This window comes from Hakea prostrata, chromosome 5 (genome assembly GCF_041222555.1).
Source record: "Hakea prostrata isolate BN-2017 chromosome 5, UWA_Hpros_2, whole genome shotgun sequence".
NCBI classification, from domain to species: Eukaryota; Viridiplantae; Streptophyta; class Magnoliopsida; order Proteales; family Proteaceae; genus Hakea; species Hakea prostrata.
Genome location: NC_142604.1, coordinates 18,612,062 through 18,639,326, shown reverse-complemented (window position 1 = coordinate 18,639,326; position 27,265 = coordinate 18,612,062). Strand labels below are relative to the sequence as shown.

The window sequence follows — 27,265 nt, the reverse complement described above, 5'->3', positions numbered from 1 at the left end:
TGGCAGATGCCATTGCTCTGTACTCTGCTTTTGCACTAGAACGAGTGACAACATTTTATTTTTTACTTCTCCAAGAGACTAAATTTTCTCCTTACGAATACACAAAAGCCAGTAGTTAATCTTCGATCAGTAGGATTGCTAGCTCAATCTGCATTGGCATATCCTTCAATATTTATGTGTCCATTCTTCTTCATGCAAATGCCCCTTCTTGGAGAAGACTTCAGATAACGTAGTATATGATTAACCAATTCCATGTTCCTTTTGGTAGGATTATGTATAAACTAACTGACATAGCTCACTACATATACAATGTCAGGTCTGGTAATGGTCAAATAAATCAATTTTCCAACCAACATTTGAAAACAATTATTATCTTGCAATGGAGAATCATTATTAGTAAGCTTACAAGTGTAATCCATGGGTGTATTGGCTGGTTTTACACTCAATTTGCCAATTTCCTTCAACAAGTCAATAAGATATTTCCTTTGAGAGATGAATAATCCTTTACTAGACCTTGGAACTTTAATTCCAAGAAAGTATCGAAGTTGTCCTAAGTCCTTGATGTCAAAAGTTTTCTTCAAATATTCTTTGAAGGTATTGATTCCTTGATGATCATCTCCAGTAATTACAATGTCATCCACGTATACCAAAATTACTATTGTGCTAGTGGAGGCTTTCTTCACAAACATGGAAGGAATCTGATCCACTTCTTGTGAATCCAAATCTAATAAGAGTTGTACTTAACTTTTCATACCATGCTTGTGGTGATTGCTTTAGGTCGTATATTGCTTTCTTCAATTTTCAAGCAAGTCCATCTTGTTTTTCTAATGGGTGGTTTGGAGGAATTTCCATATAAACTTCTTCTTGTAAGTCTCCCTATAAAAAGACATTTTTTACATCCATGTGCAAAAGTGGCCATCCATAATCAATGGCAACTGACATCAACACTCTTATAGTATTCATTTTAACTACATGAGCAAATGTCTCTTTATAATCAATTCCATATGTTTGAGTATATCATTTGGCAACAAGCATTGCCTTATACTTCTCTAGAGTCCTATCACTCTTGAATTTGGTCTTGTAGACCCAACAACATCCAACTGGATGTTTGCCACTTGGGAGTTGCACTATATCCCATGTTTTATTTTTATGAAGAGCTTCTAGTTCCTCATTCATAAACTTCACCCATTTAGGTGAATTCTTAGCTTCAATAAAATTGGCCGACTCCTCGTGGTCTTCAATGGCCGAAAGATATGCAAAATATTGAGGGGAAATATTATCATAACTTATATGAAAATTGGATTGGGAACTTAGCTATATGATAAATGGTAAACTCGCATAATCTCACTGAAGGCTAAGAGATCCGAGTAGCTCTGCGAATTGAAAATTGTGCTATAGTTTTAACTGTATCATTTATTGCAATAGGTACATTTGTAGTTGCTTCACCGTATAGATTCCCGTCAATATCTTCAATGACATCACCTATAACAGTGCTACTTTCAATGGTGTTGTCAATAACATTGTCTTCATTAGCATCACCCCTTATAGACATGTTGTCTGGTATACTTGGTAACGGGATATAAACAAGTTCATTGTAATCTAAGTCCCCTTGAGTTTGATTCCTGCTAGAGAATAACATATGAGTTTCATCAAAAGACACATCCCGTTGAATAAAAAGTTTACTAGTAGATGGATCAAAGCATTTCTAACCCTTTTTAGTAGAGGAGTATCCAAAAAACACACATTTGCTAGTACGAGATCAACTTTATCACCACCCTGGGTATGAACATAAACAATGCAACCAAAAACTCGAAGGTGAGACATCACGATGGGAACGATCATATAGAACCTCTAAAGGTATCTTAAAGTTCAAAACTGTCCTGTGGAGACGGTTGATTAAATAACAACTCGTGATGACAGCATTTGACCAATAAGTCTTGGAAAGATTTCTATGAAATAATAAAGATCGGGTCACCTCAAGTATATGCCCGTTTTTGCGCTCAACAATCCCATTTTGTTGAGGAGTGCCTACAAATAAAGTTTGATGTAAGATTCCTAAACTTTTGAGATATGATTGAAAGGGCCTATTGGTATATTTTGTCCCATTATTTGTTCGCAAAACTTTAATGCGAGTTTGATTCTGAGTCAAAACCATTTGGCAAAATTCCTAAAACATGTGTAGCACTTCATTTTTGGAAGACAATAAATACAACCATGTAGCCTTAGACTTATCATTAAAAAATGAAACAAAATATATGAATCCATCTCTAGTGTCTATAAGAGAATGCCAAACATCATAATGCACTAGATCAAATAATGCACTTAAACATGAGTACTATGTGGAAACGGTAATCTATGTTGCTTGGAAAAATGGCAGGCATCACAACCAGTAGAATCAAAAGATAAACCAGGATTTAAAGATCGTAAAATCCTATCAGAAGGGTGACCCATATGCCAATGCTAGAGTAGAGATTTCTCATGACTACTCATAGAAGTCAATGCACTATTTGTAGGATCCAACATATAGAGTCCATTCTATAATCTACCTTCACCAATCGTTGTCCCTGTTAAACTGTCTTGGAACACTACATTGTCCTTTGAAAAGATCACATTACAAATTAAACTCTGAGTAATTTTACTAACTGATAACAAATTCACAGATAATGATGGCACAAATAATGCATCAATCTTGGTTGAAAATAGGTTCAATGTCCCTTGACCTTGGATTGGGACAGTAGTACCATTAGCAATAGTAATAGAAGGATAAGATTGTAACTAATCAGTGCTCAAATCAGATAAAAGAGTGGTAGATCGACACATATTGTTGATTGCACCCGAATCTACTATAAATGAATTCTGAAAAGTAGAGAGAACAAGAGTAGTACCATGAGACTGAATGAAGTTCTGCAGTAATGATATAAATTTTTCAAGAGAGTGTTGTATTGCTAAAAAACTTGTTATAGGAAGATCTCCGTACGAACCCACAATATTAATTACCAACGGAGCAGAATCTCCTCGATCCGTTACTTCCACTGAATCTAGAACGCCCAAAAACAAAACACCTTTCACATAAACTCCGGTGGAAACAACTTGCACGGAAACCAATTTGGTAAAAAGAAAATTTTTCCTTTTTTTTTTTGGTCTTTTCCTCCATTGATTCTATATTATTTTTTTGGGTTCTTCTCATGTTCCTTCTACTCACAAAAAATAAATACCAATTACTAAAAAAGTAATCATCATCACTTGAAAGGTAATCATTACAAACCCTTTAGAAAAAAAAATTTCAAAAAAACTTCACACTAATGTTCGTCTCCGTCTCCTCTTTCCGTTTTTGTTTTTTGTTTTTTGTTTTTTTTGTTTTTTTTTTCCCTTCAACGATCTAAAGCTAGATCATTTTGATTTTTCTTCATTTTTTGATCCAATATAACAAGGCACAAGAAAGAAAAGAAAAAAAAGAAAGAAAAATAAATAAATAAAATAAATTTCACAATTCTAGATTTAGAATCGTATCTTTGACCAATCAATCAAAACCTTTCTTGTTCTCCTGGCACATATCTCTCTTATTTAGATATCCGCAAACACCTCGGCAACAATCTATTGAACATTCTCTGGATACCATGTAGATTCCCGTCAGTATCTTCAGTGACATCACCTAAAATAGTGCTACCTTCAGTGGTGTCGCCCATAACATTGTCTTCATTAGCATTACCCCTTATAAACATTAGCCACTAAACTTGGCAAACTAGGTAGATGGATGATAATCCACAATTCTCATTTTTATTATAGTGTTTTCTATTTCAGATTTAGAATCACAATTGGCCGGAGATGATCACTTCACCAAATAATCCTAGCATAATCCTAGCTTGAAGAAAATCTGGAGCTCATGCCAAGATTATTGTTAAAATGGAGAAGTTGTGATGTTTTGCTATTACTGTGGTATCTTGGGTTATGAGGAAATTTGATCGCCACATGCCCAATCCTTAAGGAAATTGGTTGGGTGCTCCGCACAATTAGTGCGCTACACCTGAAGTGAATAGTCGAGATCGAGATTGTCCATTTTCAAAAGTTTGTTCTCACACTTTTGAAACGGACGGTGGAGATCTCGAAAGGCACTTGATAGCTTTACTTACAATTCCCACCTTCCTAACACCCATCACAACCCATAGTTACAAAACATTCTTTTTGTCATTACTCCCAAATCTGGCAGCTTTCTTTTACCAACCCTAAAGACCCAACCACCTTAGCCAACCAAAGCCACTTGCAACTCACACAAATACTAGGCCCATCAAGTCCTTTAGGCCCACCAATTCCATCCACTAAGAACCAATAACACACAACCTAGTTGTCCCAACCCAACCATCTCATTCACACACCTTAAACCTAAATAACCTAGCCCCAACATCAACCCATCAACATCCCCCACTCTAAAGCACTACCCCATACTCAAGCCCAATGCCCAACCCTCACACCTTTACCATTGGCCCACCCTATACTCCGATTTTGGACCTATAAAGAAGCCCCACCTCAAGACCTAAATATGGATGATATTTATAGTTGTCTTGTGAAACTAGGTAATTGGCCTCAAAACCATAGAGATATTCAACAAACCATGTTTCATGATCAAGCTAAAGTCATCAACCACATCACATAGCTGAATATTTTGTCGAGAAAGAGACATAGATCTGAACTTAACCCTCTCCAGGTCAATATAACCTTCTTTGTCAATTTTTTCAACCCTTATGTCTTCCTTATATCATCCTCTCCTACATGGTTTGTACTGCTACCATTGGAAACATGAGCTTATCCTATGGCAGCCTCCTTTCCTAAATCTTTAGGCAGTTTGTAGTCAACTTTAGGAATGATGTCTCTTTTCCTCCACCCCCATCTCTTGACAAAATTTGGGGCCCCTCCCTTTAAACGGCGAGCAACTACAACAGCACGTCGTCAAGCAATAGCAGCAACACCACAGGACATGGAAGTTGAAGGTGCATAGGTAGGGCAACAATAGCTAGTCATTCCTCCAGCAATGGCACTACAATTCCAGGAGTTCGATACCCACATCTCTAGTCTTTGGCAACACTTTGATCGTTGGTTTGATGCACTGAACACTCGCATAGGATCACTTGAGGATCTCGTACACCACATGATGTGTCACCTCAAAATCCCTTCTATGCCACAACCTACTCATGTTGATGATGGCGATGAGGATGATGACGGAGTGATGATGATGATGATGAGTCTTGATCATCTAGGTTGTTGTTTTATTTTGTAAAGACTAGGTGTTTTATTTTTTCTTTTGAACTTTGATGTGATGACTAGGTATTTGTAATGGTCATTTAAAAGAATATGTATGCACATGCTTCTTATTTGATTTTCTCTATAATGTAATGACTACTTGATCAATTGAAAATCATTTTCCTTTATTATTCCCTTGTCTCCTATTGCATTCTTTTTACCATGCTTAAGTTGAGAGGTAAAGCTTACATTAAGGGGGAGCATGGGATCACATTTGTTGATGAGAAAAGGGGGAGAAAAGTGATATTGTATGTTTAGTAATGTTTAGTACTTCATTATCACATTGTAATTTATGAAGAAATATAAAAAAAAATGCATGAGTGATGATCTTATTATCTTTAATGATTATTCACATGTTTCATCACTCTTGTGTTTGTTATCATCAAAAAGGGAGAGATTGTTAGGAAATGCCTTGTTAGCATTGCCACATCAAGGCTCCATTAGTTTTGATGATAACAAATATGAAGTACTAATGTCTATAATGAGTCATATTTGTCCAGTTTAGTATGGAAGAAAGTGGACCTAATCCAACTCACCGGCCAAGTCAAGTGAGGAAGTCTAAGTCAAGATGAGTATGAAGATTGAAGCACAAGAAGATTCAAGAATATCAAGCTAAGCTCAAGCAAGAAGACTTAGAAAATTTAGGACTTAGGACACTTCAATGCACACTCATATGTAATTGCACTCAATTGCATCAAAATCACATATATCATGTAATTACACTGAACTAGGACATGCTAGGGTGTATGAGGACTTAGGGTTGGCTAGAAATCCTCACCCGCCCCCCGCCCCCCAAGGAAAAAAACCCCTTCATTCCCTCTTTACCCTTTTTGTGTTGCAGATGGACGATCGTCTAGCTCCAGATGGACGTCCGTCTGGTCACAGATTTCCTTCTGGACAAGACGGCAATCCATTTGTTTGTAGTGGCCTAGACGGAAATTCCATCTAGTTAAAATAAGCGTAACAACTACTTCTTTAGACGACGATCCGTCTAGATAAAAATTTTACATAAATTTTTTTCCGTTGGGAGGTTGGGCCAAGCAATTAAATGCCATCTTTATAAGCCCAACCAACCCATTTGAGAGCCTCTACCTTGCCTATTGAGTTATTCTCTAATCATTCTCAAGCTCTCAAAAATATTGTCAAAGATTGTGCTATCATTGCCTTCCATCCTCACTCAACCTTGAAGAACATACTAAGGTGTCTAAGCAAGCTCATTGGAGCCAAGCTTGAGGTCATTGAAGGTTTTTGGTGTCTCATTGGTAGTGCATCCATTTTCATTTGAGTATCCATTCTCATTGCATCACACTCACCCAAGGGGGTAAAGTGTCAAACCCCTTGTTAGGTAATATCCTTCACCTCTTGTATTATGTTTGTTCAATTTTAGTTTTGGCTGATTAGAATTGGTTAGGGGTGCTATTGCTTTAGGATAAACAAAAATTGTAAAGGGTGTTCTTGCCTTATCTAGAACAAAGATTGTAAAAGATGTTTTTGCCCTATTGAACTTAGATTGTAAAGGTTTGATTTCTACCCACCGTATTAAAAGAGAATCATTAGTGGAATACTCTCTTTAGGCCAAGGGAGGAGTGGATGTGTAAAGTCGAACCAGTATCAAATCCTTTTGTTTTGGTTGATTGTAATATCTTAATTTCATTTGAATTTACAATTAATCTTGTATTTGCAATTAAACCAACAAATTAGGCAAATCTACTAATTGCAACCTATTCACCCCTCTAGGTTGTTTTAACAAAGTTTTCAAGTCTTACCAAGCCAAGAAGGATCATAAGGGAGGGAGAGTGAAATTTCAAATGAGTTGGAAAATTTATTGAGTTGGAAAATGTATTGAGTTGTGAAGAAACTTAGTGGAGGGAAAAAAATCTAGAATCCAATGATTGCAAGAGGTGGAGAGAAACATCACTTTTTTTTTTAATGCCAATACAATCTTGAGGAGATGACATACTCAGTTACTCAAGTTGAAAAACTCAAAAAGGAGCATGGGGTACTAAAGAAGCTGAGAAATATGAGCTCTTCAAAGCAAACTAGTCATATTTATTCAGCTCGAAGGATATAGAGGATCAAGACTTGGAGGAGACTATTAGAGCGATGTAGTTGAGTGTATATTAAGACTAAAGGCTTCATCCTACTCTTAAATAGATGTGAAAATAGATAGCCAAAATCTGCCTTTGAATGCACATTTGTATCCATATTTTTTCTTACCAAAAAATATTTGTATCTGTCCGTTGGGCAACTAGATTCGGATTAGGATACTTGCTTATCTGATCGAATAATATTCGGATACCGGATTCGAATTATGATAATTGCTTATTTGATCGGATAATATCCGGATAGAATAATGTATTCAACATTTTTTTTTAAAAAGGGATGATAATTGGATTTGGAAACCGGTAATCAGTCACCGGATAATCAAAAATTTGAATTCGATAATCAGTAATTGAAAATTGGAAATTGAAATTAAAAAATTTTAAAAATGACAATCACCAATCAATAATCGGATAGTTTATCGGATTGGATTATTATCGGATATCTGATAGAGTTCTGGATTCGAATTCGGATGCCTTCTCTAAATTCTGCCCGATCCGGATTCGGATAATGATTTTGCTAATCGGATTCAAATTTGGATCCGAGCTGAATCTAACCCGTTTACAAGTCTACTCTCAAAGAAGCCAAACAAGCATTGTTTAACACGAGCCCCCTCAAAAGTTTTAAGTGTGGATGGCTTCCCCCCCTCCCAGTGCTTCTCAAAGATTTTGGGACACTTAACTTTGCTTTAAGTTTCTTTTCCACAAGATTCCTTCTCATAGGATGCAATGACATGTTGGTATGCCTTACCAAAGAAGAACTCATTGGGACAAGTGGAGGACTTCTCTCCTATAGGTTTGTTTGGAGTTGTAATTAAAGTTGCAATAAAAATAATAGCAACAAGGCTCTATTCTTTGTTACCTAGCATGTCCCTCCTTCTCAATCAGCCTTTGTACAAGGCAACGTGATTTTGAACAATATATTCAAAGTTCGAACAATATATTCAAAGTTCATGTAGCTTTTCACTATTTGAATAGGAAAAGGAAAGGAAGGAAAGCTCTATTGACTTCAGAGTTGGATATGGAATGGGCCTACGATCTATTAGAGTGGAGATTTATTGTAGCCATTTTATCCCAGCTTGGTTTGCAGCGAAATTTGTTGATCTAATATTAAATGTGCTCTCCTTAGGTACTCAGTTATCATTTATGGTCATCTCTAAGAGGGTATCAGGCAGCGAGATCCCCTCTACTTGGCTTTGTTTGTAATCTATTCTCAAGGCCTCACCAACTTAATATCTAGGAAGGAGGTTGCAAGTGAGGTAAAAGGCATCAAGATCAAAAGTAGGATCGAGCCACTATCAAATTTAATGTTTACAGATGATTGTGTCCTCTACTCCAAAGTAAAGTTGAATAGAACATGAACTCTCAAGAGGTTTCTATTAGGCGTGATAAGGATGATTTTTCATCATTTCCCTAATTGTCTCTAATTTGAATTCTTTCCATATCTTTTGATCCTCTCATTTGAATTCTTTCCATTCATCATTCTTTAAATTTGAATTCTTTCCATACCATCTCATCCTTCCATTTCATTAATATCCTAATTTGGCTTTGGCTTGATTAGGTTTCTCTATTAAATCATTTCCATACAAACATTTCCATGTATTATATTTACATACAAACATTTCCATGTATCGTATTTCTATGTTTTATATCTTTATTTTATTGTTCATAGTTATTACCTAACAGAATGGGATGTATTCTGCCAATATATGTGAGGTTCTCTCATATGAAATCATTCAACTATTTTTCCCATTGAGATTGTTTCTTAATATGGTATTAGAGCTCTTGACCCGCTCATCTGCTAAAGCTGAATATCGTGCTATGGTTGTCATTACTTGTGAACTCATGTGGTTAATTACATTACTAAAAGATCTTGGTGTCATGGTCCCTCGACCAATACCCTTTTCTACACTTTTGTGGACAAGCTTTAGGATTGGAGGCTTTACATATTGCGGGTTGATCATAAATGGTGGAAAGTCATTGTCACAAGTGTACCAATGCACATTGAGATTGATTGTCCCTGTGGTTCATGATCAATTTGGGGATATCATCCACCTTGCTCTTATTTAACCCACCTCCACTTTTCACTAGTGTTGTTCAAGTTGTTGCTCATTTTCACCAAGGCCCTTGGAAAAGATTTATTTCTTAGTCATAGAAGCAAGTTGGGAGTTCTTGACATTCACTCTCCAACTTGAGGGGGAGTATTAGGCGTTAATAGGATGATTTTCCATCATTTCCCTAATTGTCTCTAATTTGAGTTCTCTCCATATCTTTTGATCCTCTCATTTGAATTCTTTCTATATCATTTCATCTTCTCATTTGAATTCTTTCCATATCATTTCATCTTCTCATTTGAATTCTTTTCATTCATCACTCCTCTCATTTGGATTCCTTCCATTCATCATTCTTTACATTTGAATTATTTCCATACCATCTCATCCTTCCATTTCATTAATATTCTAATTTGGCTTTGGCTTGATTAGGTTTCTCTATTAAATCATTTCTATAAAAACATTTCATGTATTATATTTACATACAAACATTTCCATGTATTGTGTTTCTATGTTTTATATCTTTCTTTTATTGTTCATAGTTACTTAACAGCATGGGATGTATGCTGCCTATATATTTGAGGTTCTCTCGTATGAAATCATTCAACTATTTTTCCAAGTGAGATTGTTTCTTAATAGTTTCAGTTGAACACTTTCCCACGAGTTAAGAGGTAGTTTTCTCAAAGGTTTTCAAAGTGCAATATGGAGAAGGACCAACTAAATGTCTAGGGCTACGCGGAGTGGCTTTTACTCGTTACGTGTCAACATGAACAAGAAATTTCAAGCTTGTACTAGAAAATCGCTGAATCACTCAATTCAAATTCCCCAAAACCATTCACAACAAGGGTTTTTTTTTTTTTTTTTTGAGGGGGGGGGGGGTGGACAGTAAAGAAACAATCCAATGGATGTCTTCGTAGCAAGTGAACAAACCTAAGAAAAAAGGATGAAACAAGTTTAAGGATCCATTGATGCAAGCATGGAAATTGTTTTCACAAGATGAGGCTCTTTTTGGTATCAATTCTCATTATCTATTATGTCTATTTATAAAAAATAAGTACAATAATTCATTATTGGTCAAGAATGAAAAATGGGTTGGTGAGTTTTCCAAAAATAAATTATAGAATGAAAAATAAGTTTGGTATGTCAAAATAAAAAATTATTAGAAAATGATGGTGAGCAAGTGAGAAAAGAAAAAAGAGGAAAAAAATATATTTTGTATAAAAGAATGTGTATTGACTATTTTATTATCCTCATCTTAATTATAAAATTTTAAGTAAACCCTTGCATAAATGAAAATAATGAAATTCTCACCATAATCCATAATAGACAAAAAGTCTATTATGAATCTTGAAGGTTTATCTATTATTTTAAATAAAAACAAAATTGATAATAGATGCCAAACAATTTAAATTAATGAAAAATTATCATAATTGAGAATGATAATTGATACCAAAAAGAGCCTAAGTGGGCTGAAATTCTTTCTCTAAAGCACATTTTATTTGCTGGAATAAATGTGGGGTGAGAAAATGTTTGAAAAAATAAAATTTTCCATGAAATAGGTGGGGTGGAAAAGTTAGAGACAAGCTTCCTTAAATTAAAGAAATTTGTCTGATGATGTTGCAAGCTTAACTTTCCCACCCCATGCATTTTCAAAACTCCACAAAATACGTAGAACTTTGTGGAAAAGTGTAGAAAATCAAAAAATGAAACTCACAATTAATATTTTTCCACAAAATCCATTTATTTCTTTTCATCTTCCCTCACCCCCATTACATATGGGGCCCCACATGTCTTTTTTTTCTTCTTTCCCACCCCACCTTTGCAAACGCAACCAAAGTGTGACTTGTTTTATTCACTGGGGTAGAAAAGTTGGCAGACAAACTTCCTTAATTTAAGGAAGCTTGTTTGTTAAGGTGAAACACTAACTTTCCCATGCCTTGTCTTTTCAAAACCTCACAAAATAAGTGAAATTTTGTGAAAATATGTGAAAAGTGAGACCCACGTTTATTATTTCTCCACAAGATCCCTTTCTTTAATTTTTTTCTCCCTCACCCAATTACATATGGGACCCACATTTATTTATTTTTCTACCTTTTTCTTCCCCACCCCCACCGTTGCAAGCAGCCTAAAAGTGTCTTAAGAAGTCAAGGAAATGGTCCATCTTGGGCTTGGAGGGCGGCTAAGGATAACCCCACGACAACGAAAGATCTTCACACTGAGAGATGTCAAAGTGGATCCTATGAGTGAGAATGTGGACTGCAGGAACAGTCACTCTCATCCTCCCACTGTAGTCTTGCTCAGCAGGTATGGTGGATGCCACTCGCATGGAAGAATGGGGAAGCTGAATGTCATCCATAGCAGCATGGCTTGACGGCTTGACCTGTAGAAACAACTGAATAACATAGAGGAGAAGAGTTAGAAAAGGTAGAGCCTGATATCCTTTGTCGCACGAAATTGTGGAGGGCAAGAAATGAGTCGCTGGCAACAGGATTTGGAAGCCTCAGTAGGCCCTCAATCCAGCAACAATGGCAGCAACAATGGTACACGAGGAGTTCTAGAATAACAGGAAAAGCCCCAAGAGAAGGGAGGACACCTCAGCTGGGAGTAGATCGCACCGTCCTATTCATTCCTATGTGACAGTTAATGCAGATGCAATGTGGAAAGAGAAAGAGAATGAGAAAGCAAGAGGGATGGTAATGGCTATCAGGATCATTTTGGTACTCTGCAGTTCGCCATGTCTGGATCAAGAAGCTTTCATTCACTGCTTGAGGGGAAAATCACAGCGCTGAGGACAATGCTGCATGAGGTACTTGCTAATTGCTTTGAATTCATTGAAATTGAATGGGAGTACAACATATTATTAAGTTCATTGGTGATTCCTCCCCAACCCCAATTTCCATCCTTCCAACTGTGGGCGATATCAAGTTCTTAGCTTCAAATTCCAATTGTGAAAGACACCAACTTCTTAGCTTGAAAACTTTTGGGTTTTCATTCCCAGAAACGTACAAAGGAAATCCAGTATTGTTGTTGCCAGCCCAGCCAGAATGGCCCTCCCAATATCGAACCCAAAAGAATAGCTGTGCTCGTCTAAGTGGTTGCTAGGGTTGAATAAATTCCCTACCAAAAAGCAAAATACAAAACATGTCTGGGCAAAAAATTCAAATTCATGTAGGCTACACACTGGAGGAAGTCACCATCAATTTACTAATTATACGTTTAGTACCTGAAGGTTTTATTCCACTGGATTACCTAATTTCCTCAATCTTCCTTGAAGATATCTCCATAATGGATTGCCACTTTGCCGGTTCCTGGGCAATAAAATTATAACTAAATGAAAGTAAAACAGGAACCAGTCATGTAATGCAAAAAATCAATTTCAAACCAGCAACTCCAAGCAATGCGTGTACAAATCATAGTCTTCTTAATCCCCACACAGCGGTCAGAATACAAAAGAAAGCCGAACCCCAACTACAGAATTCTATAAACTCAACTTGCATACACAAATAATAAGGAATATATGAAATGATTATTTAAGAAGTTACAAGAAGAAAGCGAAAATATCTTTCCTGACAACCACCAAACTAACCCCTTCTCTTCCCCAGAACCCAAAAAAGAAAAAGGAATAAAACCCGAAGAAGAAGAAGAAAAAATATTGGACTTGCGGACATACAAAAAGACGTGAAACCCAGGAGGCATTGCGTCCAACCATCACTGTAAATTATATAGCACACCAAGAAAAAAGATGGGTAAATGAGAACAATGCTACCTTTACCCACATGAACAAGACCTTACAAAAAGGCTCAAAACTGAGATGAGGGCACACAACGTGAATTACCAAGCTAGAAGCCCCAATGATCTGAATCTCTCCTAGGGGTTTGAGCCTCGGATGAACTTTTAAATGGTTCAGATGACCCAAAAGGATCGGCATCATCAAAAGATGGGAAACCTTTGCTATGGTCAAAATCTGCGGTACTCCGCATGGAATCGAACCTTGTAAAACTCGCACCTGAAGCAGATGGGAAACCTTGGTTGTGGTCAGAATCTGCAGTACTGCGGATGGAATCAAACCTCGTAAAACTCGCACCTGAAGCAGATGGGAAACCTCGGCTGTGGTCAAAATCTGAGGTACTGCGCATAGAATCAAACCTTGTAAGAGTATCACGCGGAGCAAATAATCCCCCATCATGCATGTTGCTGCTAAAGGAGTCAAATCTTGAGAAGCTGTCGAAGGAGTGGCCCTCTGATCCATCATTATACCTTGGGGAAAAGCCAGAGTTGAAAAGAGGAGAGCTTGGAACAGAGTCCGCAAAATTAGAAGGGCTTTTCTTCTGGGACATGCTATCTGCCTGTGGAAATCCTGTTCTTATTGGATTCAGACCGAAGTCATCAGAAAAAAATGAGTGCTCTTTGTGGCTTTCATTATCCAGGTCCTACAAGACATCAGAATAGGGAAAGGACTAAGAATTTCAATAGCTGGTTAGCAGATACACAATCCAGGTTGATACTAAATATAAAGGAATATTTGCATGCAACATCTATAGTTCTGTGGTGAGCAAACTAAGCAATTACAAATTCAAGCAAGTCTCATTAAGTTTTTTCATTGTGCCAAGAGATCAGTTATTGGCAGTCATTCAAGCAACTTACCATTACTACATACAATCAGCAGATTCAAGGTACAAGCAGAACTTCTTATGCTATAAGTAACTGGTAAATGAACTTGCTTAACGTGTTTCAGTGAGGGCCCATTGAGTCAAGAGGTTTAGTCCTCCCTTGCCAAATGACATATCAAATAACATCCTGACCAATGATTACAAGAGATTGGGTTCAGTTTTTCCTACCCTCGGCCTCCCATACAAGTTAAGCCCAAGATTGATAGGCACAGAGAATCTCAAATCGAGCACTAGGAGTTACCAGACTGCTAATCTGTGAGACATGGGTTCACGAATGGATCGCAGAGACACCCACAGTGTCAGCAGGCCCAAAAGGCAAACCACCTGGCACTAAAACTTGTAACATGGAAATGCCCTGTTGGCTGATTTTATGATGTCCAAGTAGAAGAGAAGATAGTAGATGAAAAAAATAAGCCCAAGTCTAATTGGGGAAACCAATTTAACTGACTAACCATGATCATATAATCATACGAGTTATGTCCAGAAAATCTATGACCAATGGATGATGATCAAAGTGTAAATGAATGGGCAAGTATACATCTAAGAATGCCAACTTACTTTTGAATGAGATGTGCTAAAGCCCCACACTGAGTCTGTATCATCATTGTTGTCAAAAGTACCCCACGTTGGTTCATCAAAACTTTTATCCCCTGAAATTATGGACTCAGCACCACCATGGTCACTGCAAAAGTAGGAAGATGCATTCAATTATATCTAGTAGTAGTAAGGGCAGAGAAAAGCTAATGATCAGGATAAATAGTAACCTCAGTTTCTCAAGATGGATTACAAGGGCATTTCCATTTACAGGTTGTTCATCTAACAAAAAGAGGTAAAGAAGAAATGAGAAAGCCTTAAGATTCATACCTCTCTGTTTCTTTAGCATGGGGTGATTCATCAGCACCAGTACTCTTTACGGAATGGTTGTCCCTAAAATCTTGAGATGGGCTCTCCACTGTACTCCTTCCTGTGGGACTGGCAGGCACACTTCTTGCTGAGCCATCTTCACTATGTGCATACGCTGATCCATTCTCGGTATTCTGGTCAACTGTGTTCATAGGCTTCTCCGTTTTAGTGTCAGCATCTGGGTATGAGGCGGTTGTCTGACCTTCATCTGAGGAATCCTTTTCCTTCCTAACTGAGGCAGGTTTTGTTTTCGGCGGGGCCACAACATTCTGAACATCAAGAGTGAGTTCCTTAACAAATGAGAAACCTGAAAATGAAATGACGCCTCAGAATTAGCATACAGATTGCACGTCAAATCAAATCTTCAACTAACAGGAGATTTCATCAGCTAAAATACAATGAAAGGAAGAATGAGGTATATTAACAGATGTGGGACAATTAGATTGCTGCAACAAAAGAACCTAAGGGAGATTATTCAATTAAAATTCCAACTAATTTAAATCTACATACCTTCATCTTCAAACTTATCCCAATCTTCACTCCAATCAGCAGCTCCCTCTTGAATGCCAGGTTGCCAGCCTTCACATAAGAAGAAAAGAGGGGGGGGGGGGTTTGGGGTGGTGGCAACAAGACACTGGAGTCAGAAACTACTAAGATACAGAAAACACTTGAAGTAAACCAATAAAAAGAATAACCAAGAAGATAGGTGTATTTGTGATCAACATTTTGACATCAGAAGCACAAGACCCATCATTGACCAGGCAGTCAGCCCAATAATACTACTAGTCTACTGACTCTACTATCAATCCAAGTATTGAATACCGAATTAAAAGCCAGTAATCCTGAGATGGATTTGTCAATCCCATCAATTAATACTTAATTTCAAAGGTTAGTGACAACTAAGTATGCAGCAAAGTCTAAATTGTGGCTAAACTCCCAACACTTATCATGTCACACATATGTACAGGTCCATGATATATAGGACAGCATACGGTGGCTTCCAGTTTTGAACTTAAATAGCACAATATTTTCAAGATTACACCATAGTTGTGAAGGCATTGCCTAGGTGTCCGGGCACCCTTGGAGGCTGTAAGGTGACAGTCACTTCATTGTTGTCCCATAAGGCGGTCACCTCTGGCACCTTGGATCCCAAGGCGACTACTTATTGGCTTTTAGTTTTTTTTTTTTTTTTTTTAATCTTTCTATAAAAAAAGATACCAAATCAATGGCATATAATATACATGCATCTGATTCTAATCTAAAGGTCTTCATTGGTTAGATTACACATCAATTAAGAGATATTGTACATTGTTATACATGGAATCATATCCATTGCAATTTGGGTGGGGGAAAAAAAAGGAATGTAGACTTAAAAGAATAGAAGAGCCCGAAAACCCAAAATTGAAAGAAGCTAGCGCCCTAACGGACGGAGTTCTTCATCCTCTTGGCTCTTGCTCTCTCAAAATCTTCCGCAATCACTGGTGATCATCCCTCTCTGCAATCACCGGCAATCATCCCTCTCTCCAATCGCTGGCGGTAAGTGTATATTTTTCCCCCCTTCTTTCTTCCTCATTGACGCTAACGGACTCCTTTTTTCATCGCGGAACTTGTACAGACCATTCACGAAAGAATTGTGGCCATTGTCATCCTCTCGGCTCTTGTTCCTTCTCAAAATCTTCTGCAATCGCCGGCGGTGAGTGTTCCTTTCCTTTCTTTTTTTCCTTCCTCATTGATGCTAATGGAACTCTTTTTTTCATTGCCGAACTTGTACAGACCATTCACGAAAGAATTGTGGCCATTGTAGATTGTTAGCAAGTTCACCAAATCCGTCGTAATAACTTCCAATGTAATCCACTAACATACAGTAAATCTTAGATTCCTTACCTTGATCACCACCCTCCCCTTAAATTTCCGAAAAACAGAGTTGACAAAGTTCCAATTGCCGGTGGTAAGTGGTTTTCTTTCTTTTTTTATTTTTGTTCCTTTTCTTTTTTCAACTGATAATTTGGTGGCTCTTGCTGGGGTGGGGAAGGGGCAAAGCTAGTTATGATCCCTCGAAAGACCCAAAGAGAAAGGCCAAGTCAAATGACCCATGGTGGAAGTATGGATATTGACCAAATGTGGTTGATAGGAATACAATAGGTGCACTTTGTGCAACAAAGAACTTAAAGGAGGAATTAGAAGATTGAAGCTACATCCAGTGGGTGGATATGGGAATGTTGTAAAGTGCACCAAGACCACTGCAACAATTGCTCAAGAGATGAATGCAGCGTTGTTGAAAAATAAGAAGAGGGCACTTGTTACTGATTTGGATAATGAGTATGATGATGTTCAACAAGTTACTAGAGAAGAACATCCTACTCTTGCCTCTACTAAAGGAGGGATGTTTCCTAGTGTTGGGCTTGCAGTGTCCTTCAAGAAACCAAGCTCTAGTAAGGATTTCTATATGCAAGTTAGACACACCCTTGAAGAAGTTGTTGATGACAAGAGGGCATAGGGTACTACTAAAACAACAATCTTGAATAGAATGAGATCAGTAGAAGAGAAGAAGCAAGTGGATAAGCACATCACTGATTGGGTGTATCAGTGTTGTATTCCATTCAATGCAGTTAAAGCTAAAAGCTTTGAGGTGATAGTGGAGTCTATTGCACAATATGGTTCTAGGTATAAGCCCCCAACTTCCCATGAAGTCGGGGTGCCTTTATTGAAGAATACAAAAGAAAGAATGATGGAGATGAGGAAAGGTTACGAAAGGTATTGGAAGATATATGGATGCACATTCATGTCTGATGGGTGGATTGATAAAAAGGGTAGGTGCCTCATCAATTTTCTTGTGAATTGTCCAAAGGGAACATTCTTCCTTGGTTTTGTGGATGCATCTAGCCATGTGCAAGATGCAAAAATGCTCTTTGAATTACTAGATAGTAAAGTTGAAGAAATTGGGGAAGAGCATGTAGTTCAAGTGTTGACTGATAATGCCTCGAACTACAAAGCGACAGGGGCATTATTAATGGAGAAGAGGACTACATTATACTAGACCCCCTCTGCAATCTATTATCTTGATCTGATGCTAGAAGATATTGGGATTTGGAACAATATAAGAGGATAATAATTCAGGCAAAGAGAATAACCACTTTCATTTATAGGCACACAAGATTGCTAGAGAATTGAGACCGAAGACAAATAGCAAGGATCTTATGAGGGTTGCAATTACTAGATTTGACACTTCATTTTTGACACTCCAAAGGTTATTGAAACAAATGGATGAGTTAAAGCACTTATTCATTTTTTGAAGAGTGGACATTATCTAATTTGTCCAAGAAAGAAGTAGGGAAGAAAGTAGCTAAAATAACATTTGCTATGGCATTTTGGCATGGTGTGGAGGATTGCATTAGAGCATCACAACCTCTTATGATTGTATTAAGGATTGTAGATGCTAATGAAAGACCCACATTGCTTGAAGACTTTGTAGCCATGCAAGAGGCTAAAAGAAGAATAAAGGACAATTTTGGAGGCAAAGAACGACTCTAGAAAAAAGTCTTACAAATAATTGATAGGCGATGGGAGTGTCAAATGGAGAGACCTCTATATGGTGCAGCCTTATTTTTGAATCCTAGGAAGTTCTAAAATTTAAATGTTGTGGATGATTGTGAGTTGGTTAGTTCTCTCCAAACTTCTTTCAATGAAGTTGTTGCAAGACTAATGCCTGATGTAAATCTACAATATAAGGTATTGCACCAGGCAAGTGAATTAGAGGTCCTTTCTCCACAAGTACGGCTATCAGACAACGTACAACTATGAGTCCTCGTAAGTTTTTACTTGTATGCTTTTTATTTTTAGTTATACTTATTTAGTTTGTAACTCTAGTTTTTATGTTAATCTATTTTTTTTTTTTATATTATAGTTACTTGGTGGGATACACATGGAGCAAATGCTTTTGAGTTTAGAAGGATCGGACAAGAGGATACTAGGCCTTTGTTGTTCCTCCTCTGGTTGTAAACGGAATTGAAGCACATTTGAGTTTTTAAGTATTAAGTGATTTAAATATTTATTACGTTTAAATTTTGGAAGAATAACTTGGGATTCTCTTCAATTGATTATAAATTTAGATTCACAACAAGAAGAGGAATAGGCTGGAACATGAGCGGTTGAATGATCTAGCTTTTATTCAATACAATCGCCGTCTTTAAGAAAGCATCAATGAAAGACGATCAAATAGAAATTATGATCCCGACTCCTTTATGAGCTTGACTGGAGCAGTGAGTGGATGGTTAGTCAACCTGATTATTTAGTCTATCCTGAGGGTGATCTTACTGGGCACGCTGATGAGCTATGGGGGCACGCACACTTAAGGCCATAACAAACCGAGAGGTCAACCAGTGAATCAACTCCTTGGGTTTTTTGCTCTCCTCCGTCTTTGGGGGGTGGCTTGTTTGGTTTGTGGAGACATGGCGTGGTTTGTGTGTGTTTGTGTCTTGGTTTGAGGTCTGGCGTCCTCTTCGGCACCACTTCAGTCTCCCCTGCTCCTTTGCTTGTGTGTTGCTGTGTTTATCTTTTCTTGGTTATGATTTTTATTGGGTTTGGTTGGTGTTTGTTTTTTGGGTTTGGCTTGTTTTGTTGTGGGTTGGTTGCTTATATTTCTTTGTTTTGGTTTTGGCTTTTGTTTTGTTTCATTTTCTTTTCTTTTCCCTTACTGACCGTGGTGGGTTTGCTTGGCCCTGGGTCCCTATGGACATGGCGTACTGTTACTTTGTGATGAGTCATCCATGGGGTGGGTTCAGCCACTGGTTCGAACACAATGGCACCACTCCCGGTTTCCGGCTATTCCTCACCGTTTCCTTCTTGTGTCTTGTCTTGGGTGCTCAGGATCGCCCGCTTCAGATTCCCTCGTTTCTCTTTTTCTTGTTTCCTATTTTCTCCAAATGGCCCGCTGTGGTGGACATTGCAGTGTCAGGTGTGTGTTTACACTCTCTTGTTTTGTGTGCTCTACATGTATTAACTAATTCATTCTTGATATATTCATTTTCAGACCTTTATGCCCAAAGGACACAATCCCCCCTTCATGGTCAAGTTTCAGCACAAAGAGCTTGGGGTCCCTGAGCAGTTCGTGTGAGATGGCAGAGTGACATGAGGTTCCATTATAGTGCCTTTTTTTGTAACCTTAAAAATAACATTATGCAGGCTTCCCATGCTCGGTTCAGGTTAAAACTTTACCCAGTGGGATGGGCATATGTTACTCCTTTATCAGTCATCAAATGGATATACCAATGTCCATCAATGTATTCCCTTTGCCAGTGCATCATGGTGCATTGGGCACGTTTTTGTATTTTGGACTGATCCCTAATCATGACACTGTTTCAGGATTTAGGTCTTGTTTCAATGATTTTTAGGGATAACAGAATACTATATCTTTATGTAGGGTGGCCCCAACATCATCCACCTTGGGCTTTCCTTGTCGTTCTAGCCATACTGCAGGACCAGTCGGGTTGGGCAGGTTTCATGAACCTGTGGCCTTGTAGGAGACCAAGGTTCAATTCTAGTCAGGATTATCCAAATGCCTAAATTCTCGGTTGAATATGATCTATGCAACATACCAACATCAATATTCACTTCTAAATATAACCGTTTTTAGGGCTTGGGTATGCATTCTCTCCCAAGCCCAACCATCCCTTGGCCCTGGCCCCCCTGGTTTCGGGGCTCGGCGGGCTTCCCTTTTTCGGTTTCGTGTTCACAATAACATCATGCTCAATGTATGATGAGTGACCAGATAATTTCACTTAAAAGAAGAGCTATTCATCAACTAAAAACAATATGTACTTAAACATAGAACATGAAACAGAAACTGTTCAATTCAACAAAAAGGAGGTCCAAGACCTGAAATTGAGCAATTATTAAATATTTACACCACCCTAATTAAAATTGGGTCCGTTGGTATGTTAAGGTATTCTCAACTTGATCATTGGTATAAAGCTGGATGGTTTAGTGCTGATTCTAGTGCAACAGTTCCTCGTACAGCACGTATTGAGCCTTCCAAGTCTTTTAAAACTGTCCTAGTTACTAGTCATCAAGCTTCAAGATCTCGCTCAAGTTGGCGAGATCTTGGGAGAGATTGGTAAATCTTGAGGGCCCATCTTTGGGCTTTTTAAGGGTCACGTTGGGCTCAAAAGTGGTATTTAACCTATTTTAGGCCTTCTAAACACACTGGTGGCCTTAGACCTACAAGAAAAAAAAACCTTATGTATGAGTTCTAGCTCGACCCTAAGTTTGAAACCAAAATGCTGCAAGAATGAACTTGCATGGTTATAAAACATGAAATATAGAATCATTAAGATGTATAAATGAAAACCAAGTGATAAGATACATCAAAACTTAAATTTTTTAGAATTCCATTCATATAAGTACAATACAACATCATCATTCTTGACTCTCAAGAAAACAACTCATAAGGCCCAGCTCCACCAGCAGCTCCACAGGTTCATACAGTTGATTGATCTTGTTTTATTGATGTAGATGTGCTAAACCTTGCTTATGAGGGTTGCAGGTGAAGATCCAGCGAGAATTAGGGGGAACATCCAGCCAAAATCACCCTCACAAGCTTGTTGTCAAGATATGAGGTAAGAGAAGCGAGAGAGAGAGTAAAGAGGAGACCGGATCTAGCCTCAACTCGATCGAGTTTTGTAAAAAAAGGCCTTGGTTGGACCGAGATCTCAGTTGAGTTGCACTACTTTTCTGGTATCGACCTGCATCTTGTCTAGCCAGACCAAAAAAGCAAGATCTCGCGAGATCTTTGACCATGCTGGTCATCAAGGAGTCTTCTAGGCAACACCAAGGTGTTCGAATTCCTTGATCGCCTAGGCACCTTGAAACTATGTATCCTAGGGCTGCAATAGAGTCAGTTTGGGCTGGGTTTTCAAAAACAAAACCCTAACCCTGACCCTACAGGGTTGAGCAAGGAAAAGTTGAGCCAGGTTGGACACTTAACACTGATCCTGGCCCAGCCTTGACTTGATTGTGACAATAAAACATTAAAACACTGCATAGTTCCATATTGTTGCCTACTTTTACCAAAAATATTTTACAATGTGGTAGGGTTAGGCTAGCTTAGGTCAAACACCAACCTTAACCCAACCCTGACCTATGCAAGGCCACCATGACCCCACCCTCAGGGTAATAAGTCCCAAACCCTATTCTAGGTCAAAGTAGGTTAAAGCTATTTAGGGCCAAACTTGCACCCCTAATGTATCTGATAGTGGTAGTTATAGAGATTTTGTGGGGCCAATTCCTAAGCTATCATAGACAAGTCCAAAAGAGTCAAATTAGACAGTTTTCTTTCAAGAGCTTTAGTAGTTTGGCAAGTTAAAATTGGATTTTTTTTTCCGAGTCACTTCATTTTTTCTTTGGGTAAAAAAATTCACTTATTTGAAACAAGATATTGGTGGATTTTTTTTCTAAAAAATAATACATGTGACTTATGCACAACAATTGTTTTAGAGGAAAGTTTTCAGTACAAATTAAGACTTGTGACATGTGAGAACTCTTCTCTCCTACCCCTTTGTTCTCTTATATCTTCTTCTCTTCCAAATTAGTATTTACAGGAACTGTTCACAGTCCTGAAATAACCGTGTCCCCCCCCCCCCCCCCCCAAAAAAAAAAAATATATATATATATATATATATAATAATAAATAAATTCTGCGGGGGTGCTGAAACAAATGAATCAGCACGACTTTTCTAGACAGTAATTCAGGAAGAAGTTCAGATGGGCATGTGAAGCAACCAATCCAATCATTGATTCCTGATCTGGAAATGTAGGTTGGTTGTCTGGGTCAATTTTGGTATAAGAACCTATCTTATCTTAAATGGGCAGTAGAAACCATCAACCCATAGGATAACTTTGTATCTTCAAAGACCTTCAAGCAATGCAACCTCAAACGGGTGTAGCTCAGAGGTCACCTGTTCACTTCTCCCTGGGCCACTTATCTAAAAAAATAATAATTTAAAGAAAATTTTAACATCCACAATAGAACATGCAAATGATTAGAGATGATCTTCATGAGTTCCAGTGACTTGGCAACTAAAGAGTCAGCTCCAACTCATGTTTGATCCTTCAAAAGCAACTTGATGCAGCCTCACCTGAAAGAGGTCCACTTCTTCCAAGATTTTTTCCACAAATCAACTTGTATGGGGTGGATAGGTTTTGTTTTAGAGGAAATGGGATAGGTTGGTGCCACATGGTTAAAAGTAATGCGCCTGTAAATGATATTTATGATATCAAGGATACTTATCCCACCCCCTGGGAGATGCAGGATAAATTCTTTGAGGATGGGAAACCAGGGTTTATAGGAGTTAGAATGGGCAGCAAGCCAGAAACTTGGACGTATATGATCCCTCCAGTTTTGTTGGGTTTAAATGGCTAAAAGGAAGATATGTAACTTCTTGTTTTGAGGGATTTTAGGGAGTACAAAAATCTGAGAAAATATTAATATCTTGGAATTGGATGGTCAAAATGGGGTCAAACTAGGATATAATGTCATAGGGTTGGGAGGATGATGCACCTAAAGTGTGGGATAGATCCGACAGTTGGATTGTTGCAAATCTGGTCTTGAATTTTGGGGATCTTGAGAAGTTAGAAAATCAAGAAAAACTGAAACAAAGGTGATAGGAGAAGGGGGTTCAGATAGGCTGCTAGATACCGAGATGAAGGGCCTTGTAGAAGCTTGGATCAAATGCAGATGGAGTTGTAGAAGGCTGTCCCTTCAGCCATAGCAAGAATCTAGGTCTGACTTCACCAGAGACCTAAACTGTTGATCAATCTTGGACCATCCATATTAAACACAGTTGCAGCAGCAACACTCCCAAATGGGACTTGAAACTAATTTGATGTGTATCTATTCTAATTGACTGGGGGATATTTATAGCCTTACATAAGAAGTCATAGTGAAATTGGACTTAAAAAATGACAAACTACCAACAGCAGCTAGCCCATATTTTACTAAGCAGCCTAATAATGGGCTGCTGCATTACATGAATTAAAAGCTGGAAAAGAAAGCAGACTTTAAATAAAAGACTGATAAGTGATAACCTACAATTACATGACCTAGCACTCCATAACTTGAAGTGGAGAAGAGTTACTAAACTACCAGTGAAATTACTAACAATGAAAAAGAAAACCATGTACAATGAACAATGACTTGCTCAAGCTGCTGGGCAGCAAGCCTAGGGACTTTGCCTGCACTGGATCCACATCAGAACTTTTAACAAGCAGGTATCATTCATTGAATAATGGGGGGAAAGTAAAAGGTTGACACACTGATGAAGGGTGACTTAGTGGCACCCTTATTGAAGAGCTACCCATGGAGACCACAAACTGTTCGACATTTGATTTAAAATAGTCAAAATCTAGTTTCAAAGTTGCATTTCAACAAAATCTTCTGCTGTTAATTTTGGACCATTGCATCATGGTCTGAACGACAACTTCAGTTGGTCAAGGAGGATGGTTGAAATGTTGAATATCCTCCTCTACTTCAAAACCTGAGCAAGAAAAACTTTTTAAACCAAGGGAGAATAATGCAAGACTGGACCAAATAGTGGCCTTAATTTAATACCTACGAATATGGGCTTTTAATTAATTGGATAGATTTTATTTGAAACCATATTATAAGGCCCAAAATAGGAGGTCAATACAGTAGCACAAGATATATGATTTAATTAGTGATGAGACGCATTAGACATTAGTTCAGCATTGTTTAACAGTGGTTGGTATAAGGATCTTGCAGAATCCATTACTCAACTACAGTAAATAAGTTTGAAAGAGTCCCATAAGATCTAGGTTTTGTTTTGAAGGTTTCATAGTTTGGTAAGCAAGAAGTCCTAAATCCTAATTTTTTGAGTATGTTCAACAATTTTAAGAAGCAAGACACCAAAGGAGGATTCATTTTTTAGTATTTTGTGTTCTTTAAATACATGTAACACAGTAACACCCACCCAATTGATAATTTAGGATGATTTTTTTTTGCGACAACTGAGAGTAGTGAAAACTATTCTCTCCTATCTCTTTTCTCCGCTCTCCTTTTCAATAAAGTTGATGTTCACATTAGTATTCATGACTACTGTTCACAGTCCCAAAAGAGCCCCTATCTTTTCTCTTTCCTCCAGAAACCAGAAAGTCTTTTCAGCCTAATTATGAGGAAAACAGCTCAGATCTGGGCTTCTGGAGCAGCTAATTGATGATTGATTCTTAATCCTAAACCTAGGTTGGCTGTCTAGGAAGGAGTAGGCCAAAGAGAGCTGAAATTATTTATGTGCAATGGGGGGGGGGGGGGGAGAGAAGAGAGAGAGAGAAAGGAAATGGATGGGGCAAAATTAAATTAAAAGAGTTAAAATGCACTGAACACTAAACTGGATGGGATTCCAGCTCAGGATCTGACCAGAATCAGAACAAGGCAGTACCATACCAAGAATCATCTAATTTTGGTGGATTCTACTGCCCTGATTCTGGAACCAACTCAAGAATCATCTAATTCTGGAACCAGGCACAGGGATGATTCCTGTGTCATTAAAAAAAATCCTATCGGCAGGCTTTCAAGAAAGATTATCCATGGATATAACCAAGAATCTGGGTCCAAACACCACAAGGACCCCATCCACCCCATCCAAACATGAACAAATGTGAACTCACTTCAGGCAAATGGAGATATATACAGGTGTGATACAATTTCAGCAAATACTCTTTCTTGCAAAGCAAATCAATATATATAGTAAGGGGCAGGGGAAGCACACATGACTTCCCTTCAGCAGATAAGTAGAGTTAGAAGCCCAACAGATTTTAGCATATTTTGAAGAATGACGATGATCATCAGCAAAATTCAATTTGGAAGATTCAGGAAACAGGATTACTGCAAGAGTAATAGTACCAAAAGGAAGCTCAACTAGTGTAGTAGGCTTGACACGTAACCCATATTTCTTGCACCGTTCATTCAAACCCTTCACTAGCTCCTCAAGATTTGACTGGATATGTTCAGCACGATCCTGTAAAGAACAGCGGAAATTGTAGTTAAACAACTGCCTGTACCGTTAACATTGACTCGTCAAATTTAGGAATCACCTGAAGAACACCATCAGCCGTATCCCCCTGTTCCATTTTGACAATTGCTCGGTATAGTTCCATCTTCCTCTCCTACAGATGAAATATAAGAAGACAAGAACACGTTAGCAGACAGCAAAACCAAGTCCACAAGAGGGACCTTTTTTTAAGATACTATGTGAGTAAATGACATAAGGCTAGCTATTGTTGGTTCTTATTTCTTTCATTGAGGGCACCCTACCTGAATATCACGAAATGTGGCTTCTTCAATGGTCAATTTAGATGCTACGTCTCCAACCTGCTTGTACTTCTCTTCATATTTTTTAGCTAGTGTCTCAACCTGACCAGAGTTTGTTCCAATTAGGCAAATAAGCATATGCAGCAAATCAAGCAATGCCCATTCCATGTGTCGAAAGAAAATACCTCACGTTTATCAGCAGAAGCCCTTTCTGTGACCTCATTAAGTCGATTATCACATCTGCTTTTGTACAATACCTAGTACACCATGAAGCAGTTATAACAATTGATCACAGTGATACTGTGCATTATAAAACTAGAATAGTTAAAAATGTCTCTACTCTTCAATTTTCAGATTGAACATAACACAATTTTGTCTAATATTATAGTGTGCCCAACTACTTATTTCTTCATACAAATGAAGCACCGATTCTTCCACTCTCAACCAATCACATGATGCCAACTGGATGCACCCCTGTGCTCCTCTGTCTGTAGCAGGTTAGGACAGCAAGTTAGTGGCTGCTGTCCAATGGAGTGATGCCAGCTGTTCTCTCCTCAGATGTATCCGCTGTAGCAGCTGTAGTTTGCATCATGTAGTACCTCTTCTTCTTTCTCTTGTACACTCTGGTGATTAGGGTCTTATCAACACTTCCCCCCTTAAGTTTCACCTTGTCCTCAAGGTGAAAATCTGGGAATTCTTTTTGTATTTCCCTAAAGTCTTCCCAAGTGTTCTCACATGAGGGTAGAGCTTTCCACTTGTGAACTGCTTTAGCGTTTTTCTTATATGATGTATGAAATAGAGCTAGAGTTTAGAGGATGTACACTAAAAATGCCATTTGAAGCGCCTTGACCGCCTTGGAAATGCCTCGATGGGTGCTTTGTCGCATCACCGCCTCAACTAGCCTAAGCCACCTTGCATCGCCTCGTC

The 27,265-nt window shown here is 38.2% G+C and overlaps 1 protein-coding gene across 1 annotated transcript in view; it reads right to left on the bottom strand.

The window, feature by feature from the left end:
* Positions 1–12,790: 12,790 nt before the first annotated feature.
* LOC149015593 (uncharacterized) overlaps positions 12,791–27,265 on the bottom strand; it is a 53,280-nt gene continuing 38,805 nt past the window's right edge. Inside the window, exons 6-13 of the mRNA XM_089156849.1 lie at positions 26,524–26,595; positions 26,342–26,440; positions 26,122–26,193; positions 25,931–26,045; positions 15,529–15,597; positions 14,980–15,325; positions 14,674–14,797; positions 12,791–13,875 (exon numbers count right to left, since the gene is read on the bottom strand). Coding sequence (XP_089012975.1) covers positions 13,285–13,875; positions 14,674–14,797; positions 14,980–15,325; positions 15,529–15,597; positions 25,931–26,045; positions 26,122–26,193; positions 26,342–26,440; positions 26,524–26,595 — 1,488 coding nt within the window. The 3' untranslated portion in view covers positions 12,791–13,284. The remainder of the gene's footprint in view (positions 13,876–14,673; positions 14,798–14,979; positions 15,326–15,528; positions 15,598–25,930; positions 26,046–26,121; positions 26,194–26,341; positions 26,441–26,523; positions 26,596–27,265) is intronic.